At 39.1% G+C, this 22,325-nt stretch overlaps 3 protein-coding genes across 3 annotated transcripts; 1 reads left to right on the forward strand and 2 right to left on the reverse strand.

Moving 5' to 3' along the window:
- Positions 1-310: 310 nt before the first annotated feature.
- Positions 311-4,629, reverse strand: zgc:113276 (uncharacterized protein LOC553748 homolog). The gene is made up of 10 exons (XM_034116724.1): positions 4,577-4,629; positions 3,674-3,887; positions 2,929-3,110; positions 2,611-2,826; positions 1,916-2,297; positions 1,581-1,714; positions 1,242-1,481; positions 975-1,136; positions 684-773; positions 311-593 (listed from the first exon to the last, which is right to left on the reverse strand). Exons 2-10 carry the CDS (start codon positions 3,885-3,887, stop codon positions 423-425), a joined length of 1,791 nt encoding a protein of 596 aa, XP_033972615.1. The 5' UTR covers positions 4,577-4,629; the 3' UTR covers positions 311-422.
- A 1,204-nt stretch (positions 4,630-5,833) lies between these two features.
- Positions 5,834-10,515, forward strand: LOC117471611. Its single transcript, XM_034116725.1, has 7 exons — positions 5,834-5,931; positions 6,053-6,171; positions 6,825-6,921; positions 7,436-7,790; positions 8,213-8,335; positions 8,424-8,557; positions 9,632-10,515. Exons 1-7 carry the CDS (start codon positions 5,920-5,922, stop codon positions 9,854-9,856), a joined length of 1,065 nt encoding a protein of 354 aa, XP_033972616.1. The 5' UTR covers positions 5,834-5,919; the 3' UTR covers positions 9,857-10,515.
- Positions 10,516-10,621: 106 nt separating this feature from the next.
- ace2 (angiotensin I converting enzyme 2) lies at positions 10,622-21,555 on the reverse strand. Its single transcript, XM_034116723.1, has 18 exons — positions 21,317-21,555; positions 21,076-21,234; positions 20,830-20,923; positions 20,143-20,286; positions 19,259-19,374; positions 19,046-19,151; positions 18,384-18,481; positions 18,063-18,235; positions 17,188-17,414; positions 16,103-16,247; positions 15,809-15,907; positions 15,107-15,229; positions 14,771-14,949; positions 12,616-12,674; positions 12,381-12,478; positions 12,146-12,262; positions 11,236-11,430; positions 10,622-11,063 (listed from the first exon to the last, which is right to left on the reverse strand). The coding sequence occupies exons 1-18, from the start codon at positions 21,503-21,505 to the stop codon at positions 10,964-10,966; spliced, it is 2,421 nt and encodes an 806-aa protein (XP_033972614.1). The 5' UTR covers positions 21,506-21,555; the 3' UTR covers positions 10,622-10,963.
- Positions 21,556-22,325: the final 770 nt, after the last annotated feature.

Here is a 22,325-nt window from a genome sequence, read left to right on the forward strand (position 1 = left end):
GAAAGGTAAGAAGCTTATAATAATGTCCATCAGAACAAATTAGTCTTTACAAAACACCAACGTTGACTTATTTTAACAAACAATCCCCGACATGTCTAAATCTCCGAGTCAATTTGAATTGTATTGCCCATAATCACATTTCCCACTGACTTAATATGAATAACATACAAACCCCTATTGGCTAAGAAAAAATAAATAGTTTTGCCATATTGTGAACGCTAATATAACCCAGATGGTTGAGAAACACAAAACGCTGTATAGATTTTGTAAACGTAACTCAAATTAATGTTAAATAATTTGGATTCAGCCATTAAAGATGAACATGTGTTTATTTGAATGGTGTGATAGTTCCCAAAAACAAAGTCAGTTTTACAGCATCATTAAAGTATTCAAGAATTGTTTTAATATTCTTTGGTCTAACACTAAAGCCATAATAGGCCCTGCATCTGTTGGATATATTCTTCAGTTTTTGATTTCTCCCCACTCAGTTCAGAAGCATCAGCATGGTGCTGTTTCTGACCCCGCATGATGTCTTTGGCGATTCGAATGCTTGCAGCCTGACCACCGGCAAGGTTTACTGCATGTGGTCCAACCTGTACAGGGGAAAAAACATTGTAAAAAAATTGGGATAGATTGTTGGTGACACTATTTTTGATCACCAAAACTCTCTGTTGAAGACCAACCTGAAGAGCAGTGTACTGCCCCATCAGGTAGAGCGGGCAGCCTTCAGTCCACTTTAAGCTTTCTGATATGCACGGCCAACCGTCTATCACCTTCATGAGAGGACAAACAAACCCGAAACAATTAATGCATCTATTAATGTCGCCTTGTTAAGTTTACACCGTGGAAAATGACCTCATTAATACATACATACATCGCTCGTATGTCGCCGTCCTTTGGGTCATTTTAATCATTTTGTAATTGTATTTTGATCCTAAACCTACATTACATACACATTTGATTGCCCAACCTACCTGAACGGGGAATTCCTTCATCACCTCAGAAAGCAGCGGGTCCTGTTTGACATCAAGTTTGCAGCCGGTGGCTAGCCAGATCATATCTCCAGACCAGTGGGCCCCGGTGCTGAGGGACAGACTCCACGCCTGGCTCCTGTAGCACCAGCTGGCTTCACTCACCTGGAAAGTTACATGAGATTCAGGTAAAAACCCTCCATTAACCTCACCTTACCTTCTCAAATTCACTACACCTTTAATCGTACACCCTTTGGGATGCACCTTTACCTGACAGTAAGTCTTCACGTCCACCCGTCCACTCAGGATGAATGGCTGTAGGTGGATGTAGGCCTCGGGGGTAACGGCCCCTCCTTTTCTTGCCTGGCGAATCATAGCCAGCCGTTTGTGGAGACTGCGTTCATTATAGAACTGCCGTAGGTAGGCCTGGCCGTCCATCTTGATGCCGTGCTCCACGTGGGAGTAACGGCCCACCAAGCTCTCCACATCGCCCACATCAAACTGCTTCAACTGCGGAATACATAATCAAGACTGATACCTGTGCTGGAGGAAGTCAGGTATATTTTCAGTTGTAGTTGTTCTACATGCAGTTTCACACTGTCACTAGACCTGGAGGTGCTTCCTCATAACCCATGTCACATGGCTGGCACCTTGCTGCAGAGCAATTGAGACGACATGAGCGCTGGTCAGACCTCCACCAACTACCATTACTCTCTGCCCTGCCTCACACACTACACACAATTCTAGACACACACACAGTACTTGTAAAGGAAAGTGTTGCAGCAGAGACTGGGGATCAAATATGAAATGAAGCATGTAGAAGCATGGTAACCTCAGGTGAAAGCAATGTATTATTGAATCCTAAATGCTAAAACATTGTTTCCCTGCAAAGCTTTTCTGTATTGTTGTAATGTTGCATAACCCTCAGAAGAGAGCTGACTTACCTTGAGAGTGAAAAGCCTCATTCTGTCTCTCATCATCTTTAAGTTTTTGCTTAGCAGATGACAGGTGGTGCATCAGGTGCACAGTGTGTTGCAGACGCTCCTCTGGGTAGCTCTCTCCGATGCTTTTCACCCATGAAGGGATGTTTGCCATCTGGGCGCGGGTTGGACCTGTAGCCATAACGACCTGGCGGGCTGTAAGTTTGATGCCTTCTTGAAGTTTGACAACAAAATATTTTACTTTTTTCCTCTCGGTCACTCTTATGTCATCACCCTCTTTCATCCACTCGGTCTCTTCTTCCCCCTTTTCCTCGTCATCCAGCACAGGGCTGATGTACTCCACTGTTCCTTTCACCAGCACTTTGTCCAAGTTGTATCTTTCCACCTGCAGGTTCACAACCACCCACTTAACAATTCAGCAAATAGCAATTATCAGATTGCTATTTGCTCATGCTGTGACCCAAACCAGTGTTAGTCCATCTCTCAAAACTTTCTCCTGAGCATTGTACTCAGCCACAATCCCCTTTGTTTTTACTCAAGATTTCCAAATTAGTTAAGAGAAACTACAAACAAGCATAAAGCAAATTCTAAACAACAAAGTTGTATGCATGCTTTTGGGATTGCTTTTATTCAATAAAGAAACATGTTAACATTAAACATTGCATGCAGAACACACACAAATACTCTGTGTTGCTAACCTGATCTTTAAAGAAATCCACACTTAGTTTGGTTCCTGGCAGACTCAAGGACAAACTCTTTTTCAGTGTTGAGGCGATGTTGAGACGTTTCCTCTCCTTCTTGCCGAGCCTCATATCATTAAAAAATGCATTTTCATCCAGAATATAAACTTGGTCTGGAAGACTGTGAAGCTCTGCTGAACGGTCCAACTTTAAAACAAACTCCTGCAGTGCTTTCTGACAAAAAACAACAACAACAACATACACATATGTATTAATTATCATACTGTAGACGCACTTTCCTTGTTTTACTTCAGGGTAAGTTGATAGTGTTTATACCTTATTGAGAGGGTCTGTGTGCACCAGTGTGTGTGAGCGCAGGTGAGGGATGTTCAGAGTTGTGAATTGGCTCTCCCACAGAGTGGTCCACTCCCCATAGGAATCTACCACTCTGAGACTCAGCGGGGGGCAATCGGCCCTCCCTAGTGTTGACTTTGCTAGGCACTCCTCAAATGTCAGGCCTGCCAAAGGACATATGAACTTAATAGGGAAGCCCCAGAGCAAAAAGGGAAGCAGAAGTGTGTTTTATCTTTGTTAATTTCATGCAAGTTAAAATGCAGAAGTAGAGTAGTGACACATGTTGTGTTTTATTTGTAAGGTAACCTGGTTTCTGGTTCCAGACCTCTGATTCAACACCTGACGACTATGATTCAATTTTAATGAATGAAAGAAGTGAAACAATGACAATTTGTTCTGAATTTCAGGTTAATTCAAAACTATTTGTTTTACACTCAGCCATTTAACATTTAGGTATCATACCAATACTTATGATTGGAACTTACATTTAAAATGATGACTGGAGGAAATAATTAGTCAAAATTATGAAAAACTAAAATAAATTATAAATATTACAACAACATAAGAGAGAATGACTAACTGACAAAAATGTGTACACAAAGTAAAAAAAACATTCCGTTTACTGTATTGTGGGACGAAGAGCAGTGCATCTTCTTAATTCAGAAACTTGATCTCATAATCTAAAATTGTATCTGATAGGATTTAGTAAGTGAGGTCAAGCAGTTACCTGCTGTTGCCCTCTTCTTCTTCTTGCCTCTGCAGCGTTTGTTGTTGGATGTCTCTGAGTTTGTCTGAGCCCTCGCAGGGTCCGAGAGGGAGAGGGAGAGGGGTGAGACATGTCCAGGGTCTGATTTTGGATCAGGGTCAGGGTGGGATAGCAAGGTGGCAAGGGTCAAGGCATGAGGGCCACCCCCTATTATTAAGACATCGAGTATCACCATCTGAAACACACACACAAACCCACAATATGTGTTAGATGTCCCGTATAAACAAGCATGGGAAAATTGTAGTACTTTCAAAGCCTATTTTGAAATCAGAGTCAGTTCCTTAAACGGTAACATTTCACTTTCACTCAATGATAGTTTACTTTGATGTATCAGGTCACCTGTACAGTGTGCATTTCACAACTCAAACGCAAACTCTTGCAAAATATTACAGCACCCCACCTTAAGGGAGCCCCATAATAATCAATCGAAGTAATACAATAGATGTTTCTTTTTCATATTATTGTATTTTAGTTCGTAATGAGCAATACACATTAGTAATCAGTTTGTATGTGCTTCAGATAACTGCTGACATTCTAGTTTCTATAAAACACATTGACCAAAGCTTAAGACACTTTTGAACTCTATGAATTGCTCCTAAAACTCAAAACACAATAATTTAAATTCCAACAGCAATGCCAAGCTTCATCTGGTAACTTTAAATAGTTTGTTAATGAATGCATTAGAAGCTTTTAACCATTTATTATCTCATACTCAAATAACGTATTAAAACAAGTGAAATTCACCACAGAGGTCAACATTACTCATCACCTTCAGCTGTTAACAATGTTTTTTCTCAGCAGTCAGACAGACACTTATCAAGCAGAATATCAGGTACATACATGTTAGGGCATCAGAGTACCTACTTTAAGTTTGGATTATCAACTTGTGCCAGCTTCTGAGAGAAATCGTGTTGCAGTGGACGGTGGTGATCCTGAAACTTTGCGATAGTGGCATGTGCTTCTCATGTAACTCAATCCACCTCCGCTCCTACAGATTTAGCTCGACTTCACTGGCTCAACAGGGAAAAGCTTGAAATAGCTTGAGAGTGTGTGTTTGTTTGTGTGTGACACAACTCATCCCAATAATAAAAAAGTTTTTTAGGCCTAGAGTCTCCACTGGTTGACTTATATCCACTGCAGTCAGCATGTCGTTGTGTCCCTGGGCAAGACACTTCACCCCAAATTGCTCCTGTGGGGATTGTCCACAGTACTGAATGTATGTAAGTCGCTTTAGATAAAAGCGTCTAACAAGTAATGTAATGTAATGTAATGTAATATCCTGAATGTGTCAACAAGGAAGTTCCTCTTGCTAGCAAATAAATAGTCCAACTTATGAACCCTGGAAATGGTGCTATTGTACACATAACATCTAGTGTTTTTATAGGTGAGTTGGTAGAGGCCACAGATTTTGTTATCTTTAGGCAGAGCCAGGCTAGCTGTTTCCATCTTGTACAGTGTTTGTGCTAACTTTAGTTAATACCACAATAGTTAAGGATCTGAAAACTTCTTTCACTGCTAAATGTTTGACAGAAACCACTTACACTAGACAGATGCACTCTTACAAAGCAGAACATTTAAGCTAATACAAATATAAAAGTTTAAAAAGTATTAATTGTTTACAATATTTACTTTTTAATAAATTAAAGTGAAGTCAAAATGTGATATTACCATTACAATTTGTGAATAAGCGTTAATTCTCACTTCTGTTTCTACTTCATTAAAGAACCACCCTACTATACTTGTATATCCACCACAGAGATATTAACTTTCACAGAGGAAGTCATATTTTTCCAGTAATTCCCATATCTAATGTGACATAGCTACAATAAACTGATGGTTGTTATTTCCTCTTCCCTCTGTTTAGGGTTTAAACAATTTTGCTAAGGAAGTGAACATCCAGTAAAATAACAAAAACAGTGCTGGCATGAATTGTTGTATAAGCACTAAAATGAAAAGCTTCAACTGATGAAATCAGAAAGTTCTCTTTTCTTAAGAAAATCATAAACCATGTCCCCCTTTTGGATTGAAAATGTACTAATCTCCATTCACTTCCTCTTCTGGCATCAGTTCCACATACATCACCTCTCAGTCCTTCTTCCACTTCTGCTTATGCAAAGCAGAAGCTCAAACACACTTCAGGATTTAAAAGGCCGGCGCTGTCAGCGGGGTCGGATTCAGTCTTTTTAGCAGCGGACACTGTCAGCACCATGGATGTGAAGGTGGGTGACACAACATATCATATCATATTAGTCAACATTGCTATATGTGAGATATATTTTGAAATATATGATTTTGTATTTCTGGTGATTTTGTTTTTGTTCATATATTCCTGAATGATAGGATCCTCAAGTTAAGGGAGGCGTGCTGATCGTCCACCAGATCCATGAAGGGAAGCACCAGTATGAAGTGGAAAATGTGATGAAGTACAAAAAAGGGAGTGGAGGAAAGGCATTTGTCAGGTATTGAGAATACAGTTTTTAAATGTTTGTTTTGTACTAACAAATAAGAATTTCCTTTTTTTTTTAAGAAAAGCACTATCGGGCCCAGACCACAGAGCTCTTACCAGTAAAGTGTAAAATAAAATAAAATAATTAAACAAACTAACATTAAACAAGTATTTGTTAAAGGAAGATAATCAGACAGTTAATTGTTAAAAGGGTTCAAATATTTATTTAATTAAACATTGAATCATTTATTATACCGAAATCTCAAATACTGGCTGCTCTCACATCGTAAAATGTGATTTCCTGTTTTTCTTTCTCATGTATGATAGTGACTTCAATATTTGTATGACTTTAGACTGCTGGTCTGACAAAACAATTCAGGTCTCACATGTCAGATATAATAGTCAAGTGACTCTTTATTAAAGCCTCGGAAAAAATTTAAAAATCTTTGATCCAGAGGTATTTTAAGGTATCTCTCCATAAGATGATGTACAAACCAAGTCTTTCACAACTAAGTCCAGTTCCTCCCAAGAAAAACTAGAAAAACAAGAAATACTGAAAATACCGACGCCTTCATTGTGAAATGACTAAAACTGTTCCAACTTTGGCAGACAATATTGAACTAAAACCCTTTAGTATAAGTCTCATATGTGTTCTGTTTTTCTCAGGAGAGGAGACAAACTGATGCAGGTAAACGGCATGGACCTGCAGGATCTCACACCCGAGGAGTTGGCACAAACGTTGGCTAAAGATACTCCGATGCTGGTGAGTCCATGAACTTTCCTCTCTATTCTCATAGTCAGAGATAGCTGAACATTGCAGCTTTGGACACACTTTGCAGTCCATTGTTGGTGATTATTTTAAGAGAGAAATTCACCAAATGATAAACTGTCATTATATATTATTCGTTTTCTCAAACTGATAATACATGTGGTTGTCAGAATTCCTATTCAAAAATAATCCTGTTGAGTCTCTACAAAACAGTATCCCTGTTTTGTTATCCTGTTAATAAGTGGGATGAATGGACATACAAGTGTAGGCTAACTTAGCTCCCATGACATTAACAGATGTTTACATTAAATGGTGATAAAGTTTGTATATTGCATGAGCTTAAACTGCACTTAAAAAATATCAACATGACATGACATCGTCCAATCTACATTTTAGGTAGAGTTAAAACACACATTGTACGGTAGCTGTCCATTGAGGGGTTTTAATTTAGTTCTGACACAAAGTTAGTTCTCAGTCTGACCCCATGTTGACTTCCTCTGGTGTTCAGACGGTGCACAAGGCCGACAGGAAGAAGGAGCAGACTGACATGTCCTTACCGTCTGAGGATACTTTACATCCCGTGTCCAAGGAATCTACAATATTCAGTTTCAGCATGGAGATGAGGAGGGAGGAAGACTTGGAAGAGAAGGAGGACGGGGGTTTAGTGGAAGATGGTTGTGGAGCTGAAAACCAGGAGTATGGAGAGGGGGAGGATCTGCTCATAATTTCCATGAAGAAAACCAGCATCTCTGTGGTGAGAGGGAGGGGCTGCGACTCTGGAAGCCCCTGTCAGGGATGTCATGGCACAGGGTGTACCTTTAATGATGTTGTCATGGTGTCAGAATCCAGCAAGGTCGTGCTTGGTGAGTTATGTTTTAGTCTCTGACCTTCCCTACTATTTACTTTCAAATATATATTTCTACAAATAGTCTCACTGAAATCAATATTTGTTAAGAGAGAAATGATTAAAAATACATTTTACAGTGAAGTGACATCCATTGATCTCCAAATATCCTCTTGTATAATTTCGGAGAAAGGATTATAAACGTTATGGGTAAAAGATGTATTATTAGGTCCGTACATCTGATCAAAAAGCAACGTTAGATCTCTTACAGTATGTGCAAACCCCCTTCTATTAGTAGAACTGTTAATAAATAATACTATTAGTTATGAAGATACAATTATGAGAGAGGAATTAATCACGCTTGTTCTTTTTTACTTGTAAAAGGGGTATGAATTATAGACTAGACACTCTTTGTTTGATTGTTCTCTGTGCAACTCTCAGTTTCAAGAGGGGGGGGAACTTTCCGACAGCTGAAGTCTTTGAAAACTCCCATCGAACATGTGCCCTCTCACCGTTACCTCAGGCGTCTCTGTTCGCAGAGACTCTTTGCTTCACCAAATCCAGGTTTGTCATTTTGGGAAGCATCCAGCAGCAAACATTTACAGTAATCAAAGATGGGTTTTTCATTTCTTAATGTTTGTTTTTATTTCAGAGGAGATGACCATCTACCTCTACAAGTCGACCAGCCTCATTGACAGAGGAATGCCAGTGGTCCTAAACTTTAGCAAGTCCAACTGCTTCCTCAGGTGCTGCAAGGAAGGAGAGCGCGTCTTCTTACAAGTGGAGGTAATAACTAGAGACTTAGGCTGAACAGGTTCACCTTCCAGAACTAACTGCCATATTGATTACCATGAAGTTTGGCAGTTACGTCCCAGATAACTCGGTGGTCATCTGACTTTTCCTCTAGTGCCACCACCGGGCTAACTTGTGTGGTTTTGAGGGAATTGTATCAATAATCTTTGAGATGGATTGCCATTGAAATTTGGTTCAGACATTTATGTTCCCTACAGTTTGAGTTTTGAAAATGTCTGGGATCACTCAATCAATTATAAGAATTCTTCATCTGAGACCATTAAATAATGACAATCCATCTTTAAAACATTGTGGACATTGTGTGTAAGTTACATTTTAAAATGCCAGTGGTGTTTCTGTCGATGATCAACTTGTTTCAGATGTTGACTGCTTTTCTATACACAGCATCTGTTGAAAGAGAGCGGCAGAGGAAAACATTTCAGAAGTGTCAGATTAGAGTTTCTTTCATTGGAATGCGACAAACTGTAAATAGATTGATTTCCACTTATGTTGGTCAGCCTTCAAGGTCAGGAAATGTGGTGAGAACAGCCCTCAACCCATTTTGATGTACTGTTCATTTTGGCTTTTTCACACAAATGTTACTCTCTAACAGGTGCTGCCACCAATCGTTCCTAAATGGGACATGGGCCTCAGAAATGGTTTAGGAACTGTAGTAATTAAGTCAGGTCTCGGACTTGGGTTCACTTTTTTTAACTTGTGCTTTGTTGGAATCGGAATTGTCTCAAATGTCACACAATGAACATTTGTGTTATGGGCCAGTAATCTACTTTTTGTAATCAAGATTTGCTATTGATATCTGTGTTTCTTTTTTTCTCTTGACTAATTCGAGATCATTAACTTGAATGTTGTGATATATATGGCCCTTTGTCAGCTTCTTTTTATTTGTTTTGGCCTTTACACGTATACTTTATACATAAGTAATCATAATAAATGCTTTTATGCTGTGAACGGTTGTGATACTTGCAAGCATAGATATCTTCTCACTGCCAGGATGTTGAACAGTGATGCTCTCTGTGACGGATATCCTCACGTCTCTTGTTGTTTTAGATGTGCGAGAAGAAGAAGCTGAAGAAGATCTCCATGAATGACGAGACTACTCTGTCCTTCCTCTTCTACATGAGGGCCGACCACACGAGAAAGCGGAGGTTTGAGTCAGCGCTGCACGGCGGCTGGTTTATTCAGATCAACACCACCAACTCAGTGGAGATGGCCACCATGGATGGAGGGATGGAAGAAGAACAGTTCCTCTTTGTCATCCAGACAAATCAGTGATGAATAATCACTTTCTTCTCAGAGTATTCTCAGTTCTCAGACAAGTTTACTATTTAAAATTAAGATTTTTATTTGTGACTTTTTCATAAACGACAGGGAAACATGAGGGGAGCTCTTTTTGTCTGGTGACTAATTGTCACTGTGTCAAATTCTGCTATTGCAGAAGTGTGTAGATATGCATCATACAACTACATCTGATAAAACGTGTTTTGTGTTTTGTGTATGGGTTTTTTTACTTACGTTTTTATAAATATGAATATTTTTTGTGAAGGGGCTGTAACTTTGTGAAAAAATGTATATTGAGTATCAAGATGAAGTGATAGTAACTTTATTTGTTCAACACTTTAAAATATACATCATTGAGGGATGAGCAACATTTAAAAAAAAATATATAAACTATAAACATGAGTCTAATGTATTAACAAAATAAAATGTGGGTTCAATGGTATATGTACTGTATAATTATGTGTATATACTGTATACAAATGATATTTGGAAAATGCTTACTATTTTATAATTTATTAGCAACACATTAAGATGTACAACATAAATTATTATACTTTGATATTTGGAATACACTGGTAAACCCTTGTATTTTATGCATCTTACAACAATAAAAGTGTTAAAACCCTAACCACCAAGTTTAGGAAGATAAGATACTTAAATGTGTTATTTTAAGACAAGCAAACGCATCAAACATTATTTAAAACATGTCTGACCATTAAAGCATTTTGCAGAATATAAAATATTTAAAACAAATACAAAACAATTATTTTTCCTTTTATAAACCACCATGAATTTGAAATGCATGACACTGCAGTTTATTTAATATACATTATTTTGTCCAAAAGACAAGATAAATGGCCACCATTATTGCATACAGTAAAGGTTTACTCCAAACAGCACAGCCAAAATCATTTAAGTGTTGTTAGGTTGGACTTGTTAGGCCTATATATTGTTTATACAATAAGTATAATATTCATGCATCAAAATACATGAATATAACAATATGTACATTCACATGGAAGTATATTTAAAATGCATATTGTAGTAGTTATTTGATCTTTATTAAGAGCATTAAGGACTTCCCTCTGATTATCATCGGATTCAGAGTCCAGTTTGTTCATCTTCATTTTCTTCAAAAGCTTTGTTAGTTTGTCCATCGTGTTCGTAGGGATTGTCCACGCTGTCTGTCTTTGCAGATTTCCTACAAACACACCAGAAGCACAACATGTCTCACAGTTATTAATGAAGTTTTTAATAAACGTTATTTATATAGCACTTTTCATGCTTTACAGATCAAGACAAGATACGTAAAAAAAGGTATATTGGTAGAAAAAATGGTAGGAATGGGTCTCAGTTTGGAATCTAACACTCACTTTTTGCGCTCCATGACACCAGAGACGACGAGGTAGACGCCTGCGAGCACCACCACTCCCATGACAACCCCGAACACAACCAGCCACACCGTCACCGGCTGCTCCACGGGAGGGGCCAGTGTTGCTAGGATACCCACAAACTCTAGCGTCTTGTCATCCAATTGGAAGGCATCGTTGATTCGGCCTCGACTTAACCTGGGATCAATATCGAAATAGGTTTATTATTGCTCCTTAATTTTAACTGATTCTGGAGAAAGGACACACTGAGTTGATCCATTTCAGCAGGAAGCTATTCAACCATTACCCTTTTGTTAGATGCAAACAGCTCTGCGAGGCTTTGTTTGCTGTGTAAGTGAGGTGAAATTCAGAATGAGCTTCACCTTTGGTTTTACTCTTCTGTCTACAAGAACATATCGAATGTACTTTTTTAGTAAATTGACCTACATGTTTGTTGAGATTTTATCTGGATGACTTTGAATAATATGAGTTGTGCTTTTTTTAGCCTTGAGTGAGCCTTTTATTGGTAGATTTTATCTGCAAGGCTTTGGAGGGAAGGCAGAGTATTTAGTTTGAGACCAAACTAAAGTGTTCTGGTATGAAATTGGATGCTTGACCACTGCAACTGTTTTTTTATGTCTTGACTCGTGAGGGTCGGTCACCATGTGTGCATGACAGGATAACGAAATCATTCAATCAAACAGTTGATCAGATATTTCAGTTTGGACAAAAGTAGAACACACAAAGATTGCGATCCCCAGAACAAGCGTGACTGAAAATGAATCACAGTACATGTACATTGACTGACTATTACAGCTTCTTAGTCCTTGACACATTCAGGTAAAACAAACCAAGTATATTGCAATCAAATACAGAATGTTATCACAATACATGTGTGTGTTGAATGCCTCACTGTATGGCAGCCTCCACATCAGCCTTGGGGATGTATGTGGTGGGAGTTGCTGGATTGGTGACCACAATGTAGAAGGAGATCCTGGGAGTCTCTTGATACGTGAGGACATTCTCTGCTCTGCAGGCAAAAAAACAAGAAAACCCACTCAAAAGGTGTGGCAACAAACCAATGTCAGTTTAAAACAGAACATAGCATAGAGTGTTTTCATATTTCATGGTCCCAGGATGATACTGACGTGAATTGAAGGGTCTGGTTCTTTTGGCTGTAGTACTGCCTCAAAGCGTACGCAACACTGGCCTTGAACAGGTACAGCTCATTGTTGTTCCAGGAATACTGAAACACATTATAGTTGAGTATTTTGATAAAACTGACTGAAGTTCAAAGGGGCAACCTTCACATCACGTGTAGCAAGACATTGTAACCCTTATCCTGTAATAATAACACTTCTGATAATGATTAATGATACTCACAGCGTTATCACCCATAGCAGCCTTCAAGCTCAGCCTCACTTTGATTGCATTCCCTGAATCTGTTACAAAAAAGAATCAAATACTTTTTTCATCTTGAAATATGAAGGTTATTTTAATGTATTATGTATTAATTTTTGCAAAATATGGTTGCCATAGATTAATTAACTTAAACTGCCATAGCTCTTGAAGGCATCATGAAATAGCCACCAATGTCTGGTCACATGAACAGACAGTGACAGCGCCTAAGTTAACATTTCAATTATTTCAGTTCTTAGGGCATTGATTAATTACAAGAATTATTGCTTATTATTAGTCATGAACAATTGAGTACAGAGTAAAAATCTTAGGAAGCTGCAATCACACAGTTCTATCAGGAAACGCGCATTTTAGTCATTTTACTCTGGTTTGGTCATGCCAATATTTGTCATGAAAACAGCAGTGACTTAAGTTTGTGTTTTTTCTACTTCTTCAAAAACTTCCTCTCTTAGTCACAGTTATAATGTAATGATGAGGTCATAGTTTGTCCACGCATACAGTACAGTAGGCCTACGTCTGTTTCCGGTTATTTTTATTTTGAAATTCAGTTCCTGACGGACACCAAAAAATCCCGAGATTATGGAATTATAGGCCTCTCAAGAAGCTATCCAAAAGTATTCAATGAACTGTGTTTAGTGAGGACTTAAATGCTCATAAACATGATTTGGCAGATGAATTTGATGTGCAGGAAACCAAGCAAACAAGAAGAGAGGTGTAATAGTTTGGCATTTTGGGAAATTAATAAAACAAAACTGAAACTCACCCATTAAGACTATATAGTGGTATGTATAATTGTGTAGCAGAGTTTCCGTTAGCAGGTATTTACCGGACTATGACCGGATATGCTGATGTTTATAACTCAGTTAATGGGAGTCATTTTTATATTGCCTTAGTTTATAATCGTAACAGATCGAAAAATTCAGATTCATTTTTCAATAAATGATTCCACAAACAACAAACAACATCATTATTACATTCAAACAAACTAGTAGTAGATGAAGTACATTATTCAAAAGTATACATTAAAGGGGACCTATCATGCAAAATGCACTTTTGTACGTCTTTTATACATGAATATGTGTCCCCGGTGTTCCAGGGAACTCACCAAGTGTCAGAAAACACAACCCTCTCTATTTTCCTCCATACCCAAATCTCTAAAAAAGGGGCTGCAACGGATCTGATACAGACTGATCCAGATTTGAACACTGTCCTGACGTCAGGACAGTGGCGCTACGGCTATTGGGCCAACTCCACCAATCAGGAGGAGACAGCCACAGCCATTGCCGTTCGAAAGCGCTGGAGACGCTGTAGTACATATGCCAGGCCTGTAGATGGTGCTGTTCTCACAGAATCAGCCCTTGCAAAAACAGAGCTAACATTTTTCAAATTGAGCAAAATGAGGCATGGCTAAAATGCATGATCTGTTTGGTATTTTGAAAAAAAAAAAAGGTATAAATATGCCTTATATAGGTATGGTCCTACACTATATTATTCAAATATAGCATGATAGGTCCACTTTAACTTTGAATAATAACACGGGAGAAACGGATCCTCTCTTTTCTCCTCTCTCTCTCCTGACAGCCCGTCAGTTTCTCATGCAGCTCGCTAAACAGTGGGCTTCAGGTGATCATGCAGAGCTGCGTGTCTCCGTCAGACTCAGTAGCTGATCTGATCTCTCTCTCTCTCGTTCGGTTATACTTCACTCGCGTTTATGTCCATATCGATCAGATCCAGCTCTCCTGATCGGCCTTTATAGAGAGCACAGATCAAACTATTAAGAGTGAATATCGGCCGATAATGATCGGCGGCCAATCGATCGGAGCATCCCTAATTATTACCGGACATTTTGACCGGCAGGTTTTGAATTTACCGGTTTTTATTAAATGTTACCAGCTAAAAACTGTAACCGGCTAACGGAAACCCTGGTGTGAAGCTAAGCTAACCAGCTGGTGGCGGTGGCACTATAACCATACAGACATAATAGTGGTAGGCCTAGGCCTATTCATTTTTTTTAAATAAAAGTTAATACGAATATTATTCAAAATGTTAAGTACATATACGTTTTTCAAATTCATTTAGTTTAATTTAGTGGTAATACTCTTGAAAGTGTTGTACTCACAAGGATCTATTGTTGTCTTCCAGCCTACATTCCTGTTGTTTTTCTCGTTCTCTGCCTTCAGCCAGTCATGGAGAGGTTGGAAATAGTCCAACAGGGGGCGGACGTCCATCTTAGCATCCCCGGAGATCGTATCCAAAGCCCTGGTCCAGGACTTGGATCTTCCCAGCTCTAACATATTCCTAACAGAAAACAGTGAGGAACATAAATGACGACTGTATCTCTACATGTTTACCACAATCACGTAATGTGCTACAGCAAAAACAGAAATATGACATTATCTCTTATTTGATTTCAAACTGTTATATGGACAATCAACAAAATACATTTAGTCTGTACCTCAGTTTGGTTCCTGCTACTTTAGAACCGGTGATGTCACATGTAGACAAAGATCCTGTGTGACCGGCCTCCAGGCAGAGCGCTTTTTGGAACTGAAACTGGTAGATGGTCCTTGTGAAGTACCTGTATTCACGACCAGACACACACACACACAGACAGGTCATGTTTTCAACCTGGACCCAGTTTTGTCATTCCTAAACGTTATACAAAAAGGATACCAACATACTATTTCCTAAGGTACTTCCTTTTGCTTATGCAGCCAACGGACATAACCATTAAAAGCTTACATTCGAACAGCGCATGTTTTACTCTACTGAAGGTCAGTTATAAAGTTTAGCCTTTGTTGTTCACTCTCTGCCCTCCAGCTTTGGTTGCTGTGCCAATGATAGTGGCAATGTGAGTGGTCAAGACTCGTATAGGTAATATTTTGGGAAGAACTGAACCGTATAGACAACTAATAAGGGCAGTATTAGTTTATCAGATAAAAGAAGAAACGTTCTTGATTTTGAAATGTTAGCGATATAAGATGTTCAGAAAGGGCTCTGCTCCTTGAGATAAGGTGTACCTTTGCATCAAATTTAATTGAAAATAAGTTTAAAAGAACAAACTGATCACACTGAAAACAGTAGCCTCAAAAGCTGATTTGGAAATAAATCCAGGTGTTGCCTTTACTTGTCTTGACGTGAAGCCTAACATCTTTACCTGATGAAAGAATAGTCTCCGGAAACATGGAACAGAGCAGGGGGGTCACAGTAGGTCTCGTCCCTCGGCACTGGCTCCACCACCCCCACCAGCTCCCTCCTGTCATAGGAACAGAGTCAGCACTCATACAGGCTGATGATGTAACCTCAGACCTGCAGGAAAGCAACAATGCTTGCCTGCAGTGTGTTAATAGCATTACTATATTTGATTGTAATCATATCAGACCCGGGAATTTTCACTGACTGCATAATTAGCTGGAATATTTAAAGAAGTTGCATGAAAGTCTGTGCTTACTTCATCTCCCAGAAGCGCTTCATCCAATTATCCTTGGTGATGTTCCCTGCAAACACCTGCCACCTCCATTCCTCCAGCATGTAGGTGAACGGCAGCGTGGCCACGATGGTGAGTGCCTGTTTCAGCAGGAAGTTAATCTCTGTTTCTGCAAGGCAAAAAACAAGAAAAATGTATAATATACAGAGAGAAAATGGTTAGAAAGTTGCATGTCAAGTCAATAACCTCAGCTCTGAACTTTAGAAAGGGCATTTATCACAATTCTAATTTTGGAAACACTTCAGTGTGTTACCCCTCTGCGTCTGATATGCTGTTTATGACACCTATGTTCGGCACTGTAAGTAGATGACAGTTTGTATAACAGTTAGCAGAGAGCCCAAGGTCATGTTATGCTTTATCATCTGGTTTCGCCCCAGTAAACAGGTGAATCAGGGTGTGACGACTCTGTCATGGTGGCCCAACGGTGCTGAAGCTATTTTAATTACATGCCACTCGAGGGCAGCACCCAGGAACACATTAGTCATACCTGCTGTGATTTTTAAAGAATTTTCTATGTGTTTGCCACCTCCAAGAAACAATTTCATATTGTTTCTGCAGTTTGGTGACTTTCATAGCTTTTGGCCACACTAAATACTTGCATTAACAGTGTTGACATAGAGCTATAAAACAAGACTGGGTTACTCAAAAGTTACCAGATTGTTTTAACCACCTATTTGTGGATAGCCGTTTATCCACAGAATGTTCTGTAGGGGTTAAGGAGCAGCGTAACTGAGAGCCTATGAAGATGTTATAACTTTTGTCTGGCTCATAACTCATAAACAAGATTTATTCATATCTTTAAATTTGGTTATGGACAGCTGTTAGCTAACACTAACTTAACTGTTAGTGTAGCTGAACAACTGATCAGAGCGACAGAGACAGATGTCTGTGTCTCAGAATCTATCTGGACCTTATTCAGATTCAACACACAAGGGCCCATAGTCACCTTATATCCTGTGTTATTTTAAAAGTACTGAATATAGCAGTTTTAATGTTTTGGAGGACAACTATTTATATGGTTTGATAATTGTCAATGTAATGTACAGTACCATTATCATAAGTAAAGTTAGCAGGCAGGAGATGGAGGCCCATCAGGTGTTTTGGCGTCGCAGCAGAGAGGGACATGATCTCTCCGACCGCCTCATGGAAGCCCTCGTTGGCCCCGTCCCTCAGGAGGTAGGACAGGTTACGGTAAGCCATCTGGTACTGGTTGTGACCCATCTCATGGTGCACTGTGAGGAAGTCGTCCATGTTGATCTTGGTGCACATTTTGATCCTGAAGATATCGCAACGAAATGTGTTCATGTCAGCAGTTAGCATGACGCCATATCAGATATAGAGTCAATAAAACAACCTGTGCACTGCATGTGTGATGAGTCAGGTACAACAAACTGAATCCTAAAGTGTTTAAGATGTTGAGCCATTTCAATCCAAACCGAGACTTTACGAGCCTGAAGCCTTTTTTGGTAAATATGTTGTATACGTTGCTTTGGTGCTACAAACATTCCAACCTCTGAACGAGTCAGTGCTTGGGCAATGATATGGAATAATAATTAACAACAATAAAGCTTTGCTTATCTTTATCAGCAAGAAACAATGACTAAGAGATTAATCAACATAAGTTTTCCAGCATGTTCATTTATACTGCTCCCATGTACTGATTGCCAGTAAGATTATTGAAAACACAGCGCAAATTAACCTTGTAAATCTTTTAAAACAGCTGTTTGTGTTTTAGATAAATATGCTTTATGCTTTAAATATAGATAAATGTTAAGTGTTCACTTTCAATTAGTGTTTTTTGCACATACTGCACATAAAAGCTTTTGGAATCAGCCACTTCAACAACAGAGATGGTGATAGATTTGGCTCTTTATCTGATACTATATGAGCATGGTATATGTGCATGTCTGTGGATTTCTCCTACCTAAAGTCCTCTCTGTTTCCCATGTCCCAGGCTGTGGGGTGGCAAACAACATTTGTTCCATCTGTAGGCTTTATCAGCATGGAGTTATTCCAAAAGTTGGGGAACATCTCGTACAGGCCCACAGACATGAAGAACTTCTCTGCTTCTTTAAACTGCTGAATCTCAGTCCAGCCCTGAAATTCGAATGGACATGTGAGAGACAGTTTCTCTTCCAATAGAGGATTTAAATATCTTGTTTCTTTTCACCTTTATCACTGTATGCAATCTAATGTATATATTTTTGAATAAACCATCATTACTGATCAAGTAATTGTACTGCACCTTTTTCACCATAGTGTCGCTGACATCAATATCTTCTTTGTGAGGGTAAGGGGTTGACAGAGCGTACAGGTTGGTCCAGAATCTTCCCCACATGTCACCTGAACAATTAACACAAAAATAATTGTTTTCACTTTAAGTACACACTAAGAAGTTCTTCCTGCAGTTTCAGCTAAACTCTCTATTTACATTATGTTACATCTGTTGCATTTCTCTTTTCCTTTCCCCAGAAACAAATCACTAAGTAACAATTTCACAAAGATCAGATTTATGTCTTAACCCATCTCAAAATCACAGCCTCTCTTCAAATTCAAACTGCACATATACTGTAAGGCATTTCTATCATTCTGACTTTTCATCGTGGTAGTAGCAGTCCTGAATAGCATAGGGAGCAATGAACAGATTGTGACTTATAACTTCAATGAACAATCAAATCGTACAGCTCCGAAGCTGTATTCTTTATATTGTGACGTTGAATTCACTGTAAGGTCATTTGTTGATGTCATTTCTGATAATATCATTCTGCACACCTGAGTTACAGTACAGATTTCTTGTTGCATGTTGGACTTTGCAAATTGCTCTACTACTTTACAACTGACCCCTTTCGTACAATTCTACTATTTGAATACTATCTTTTTGTGTTTGGGGAAGCAAGAAAAACACACCCAGCAGGTGGGCCGGCAGAGGTCCTTCTGCATCAATGTGTCCTGGGTAGACCTCCATAAGCCTGGATCTCACATAGGCATGCAGCTCCTTGTATAAGGGCATGATCTGTTAGGAAAAAAACAATATTATATGTTGGTAATAACTTCATACAATCCATAACTGTACATTACTCTAGAAGCTTTGAAACACAAATCCTCTAATATGACGCGTACCTCTTTGTATACAGAACGGACATCTCCCATCAGCTGATCTCTGGTGTACTTGTACTTAGGGTCCTCCTCGATGGTCTCATAGTTATATCTCCAGTAAGATCCGTAGTCTTCAAAACCTGTAGCAGTGTGGGGAAAAAGATCAAGAATAGGAAAAAAAAGTCATATTTCAGTTTACGTAAACTTTACATAAAAAGAGTTTTGTTTTGATGGTTGTAACCCAATCCCTTTTGCATGGTGGCATTGCTGGTATTACATGAGTTAGAGGTATGACAAATTGTGTAACAAGAGCTATTGAGAGTGTTGGGGAAATATTTTCCAAGGCCCATAACTTTGACCCAGTTGATCAGTTCATACTGTCCTGACTGAGCACACGCACCTGCAACCTTGGCTGCTGTGCTCTCAGTGTTTTGTCTCCCTGATCCTGCCTGTTGGCGTCAGCTGATAGAGGTGATATGATTCTATCTTGTTATGCACAATGTTGATTATTCTCTCTGAACTAGCTAAATACATGGGTCTCGGGTAGAGTTCTTCAGAATTGATTGTGGCAACTCATCCGTGTGGTCAGATCGTGGCTCGATGACTTGTCTTGTGAATTCTCAGGCCGAAGCTCCAAATAAACCATCAGTGTTTGACATCAAAGCTCCAGCTCTCCTCGTGTCTCTTTGAGTCCTGACTCTCCATTGCTACAGACGTTTCCCCCACAGAGAGGACCTGTCATGTATGTTTATTAGCTTTTATCCATATTCAGATCCATAGGCAAGGTTTTTCTACCAGATTTAATGAAAGAGCATTGCTTTAAGCTCCATTAACTTTCAAATCAGAATTAACCAGCACATGTCATTCAAACATTGAGAAATTACACATCCTAAATGATGATGTATCACCATTTAGTTTGGAAGCTTCATTCTTCAGATCCACATAGTCTTCATACATCGGCCTCATCCTCTTCCCAACCTCTCTCCTCCAGCCCTCCCACACATGCAGACGCTCAGAGTAGTCCCTGCTGTTGGCCATCACATGCTCCAGGCCTGTGAACAGAGCAACACACAAATCACTGACGGTACATTTATTCAATGTATACATGTCTGTTTCTCCCTCAAATCTACAACTGATTCAACAGGTCACATTGGAGCTGGTTTAACCTGCTCTACTTTATAAACAGTTTGGTAGTTTAGCCAGTGATGTTAATGATGACTGAAAAGTAACTATTACCAATAGCTGTCACATAAATAAAGTTGAGTGAAATGAGCAATAGGTAAGAACACAAAAGCATGCAATCAATATACTGAAGTAAAGTACCTAATTATTGAACCTGAATGAATTTAATTAGTTACTTTTGACGCTTGAGCCTGTATTTTAATGTGTTTTTTGTTATAAATAAAATAACTAAACAGCATAAAAAGCATATTACAATTTGTTAGACCTTGTTGTTAAACTTCTGTTCAAAAACATTAATACATTTTTTGTTTTTTCTTATTGGCTTTGTTAATTATAAACTGCTTTATCTGACTTCGGCCGACAGTAGGAGGCAGCCACGTCAGCGTAACCGCTCCTTATTAACAGAGTAGTACCTGGCTCCAAAGTCTGGCAGTTAAGGGGGTCGTCCTTCAGACACACTGTTGCTGTGCTGTAGATCGTATTCATCTCACTCATTACCTTACTCAGCTACAAGCAGATTTAAAAAAGAGAACACAAGGATACAATATTTAGGTAATGAAGCACTGAGGAAGCAGTCCAGAACATGTGTCTTTGCAGTTTTTAAAAACATGAAGAGAACATATTTAACAGAATGAAATGAAACATTGTAATAATCTCACATGTGCAGCTTTGTCCGGGGACAGGGCCCCAGAGCCTTTGTCTTGTAGAGAGATGAGCTGGAATTTGATTGTTGCATCTGTGATCTCTGCGATGGGGTATTTCAGGGACTCCTCTGACATGTTGGCATAGAATTTGCCCCATACTTGCCCCGCTTCAGACTGGTAAGAATGTAAAGAGTCGCATCAAAATATTGTTGTGAGCATTGGTCAATTAGTGGTTACTCAATCTCTGAATGCTTACCAGTTTGTCTGAGTTCTCCTTGTTGATGTCGGTGTTGTAGGCCCATGATGCCAGCGAATACTGGTACATACGCTGAGTGGCTTCTTCATCGAACTTCTGCAGGAACTCCTTGGCCTGGTTCTCCAGAGCTGTTTGAGCAGAAACAGTGCAGGACACAGCCAGCAACGCTACAAGAACCCTAGCAGACATCTCTTCAACTCCATGAAAACACACGACTAAAACTGTGAGAAGGAGGGACACTGTCCTCTGTTATACAGTTTCAATTACCTCTGCGCTGCCTTGGCCTTTGGACAGCAGAGCCATAACTGAGGGTTTATCTGAGTTTTCATTTACAGGCAGGATGTCTCAGAGGAACAGCGACAAAACGGTTTCGAATTATTTCGAAATGTTTAATAATGCTGATTTATTTTATAATTTGGCAAGACTTTACCTTGTATTGAAAGTTTATTAATAAAAATCAAGTTATTATTATCCCTAACTTACCTTTAGTTTAAGAACGCAGATGAAAGATGTATTCTCATGTGCACCTGGCTTCTGCTACATGTCATTTCCTAAACAAACATTAACTTTGAGGGGGAAAGTTAAAGAAACAGGAAATAATAATAGCCTCTATATGGTGGCAGTAGATTTCCCAGCACGAGATAAAAAGCAAGTCACGCACTGTTAGGTCCTAAATACTGATAAGATGTGATCAGGCACGGGGGCAAGGTTTATTATTGTCATTTTATTACAACACTAAAATATTATTTAATACTCTCTTTCTCTGATAAAAATCAATCAAAAAACTATTTAAACAATCAGTAAACTTGCCTCAGGTTATCATTTCATTCATTGGCTTGACCCTCATTAGTATTAGGATTCATTCTTATTTCGTATTTTTTTATTTGTCCTTCGGTGCAACTATCCTAACTGAGATTTGTTTTTGCCAAACACTCAAAAGGCAGTGCACCTGTTTTACATTCCCCGGATTTCATTTGGTGCAACAGCCCCTTCCTGTGGACAAAGCCCA

Source organism: Trematomus bernacchii, unplaced genomic scaffold (genome assembly GCF_902827165.1).
Source record: "Trematomus bernacchii unplaced genomic scaffold, fTreBer1.1, whole genome shotgun sequence".
In the NCBI taxonomy this organism is placed as follows: Eukaryota; Metazoa; Chordata; class Actinopteri; order Perciformes; family Nototheniidae; genus Trematomus; species Trematomus bernacchii.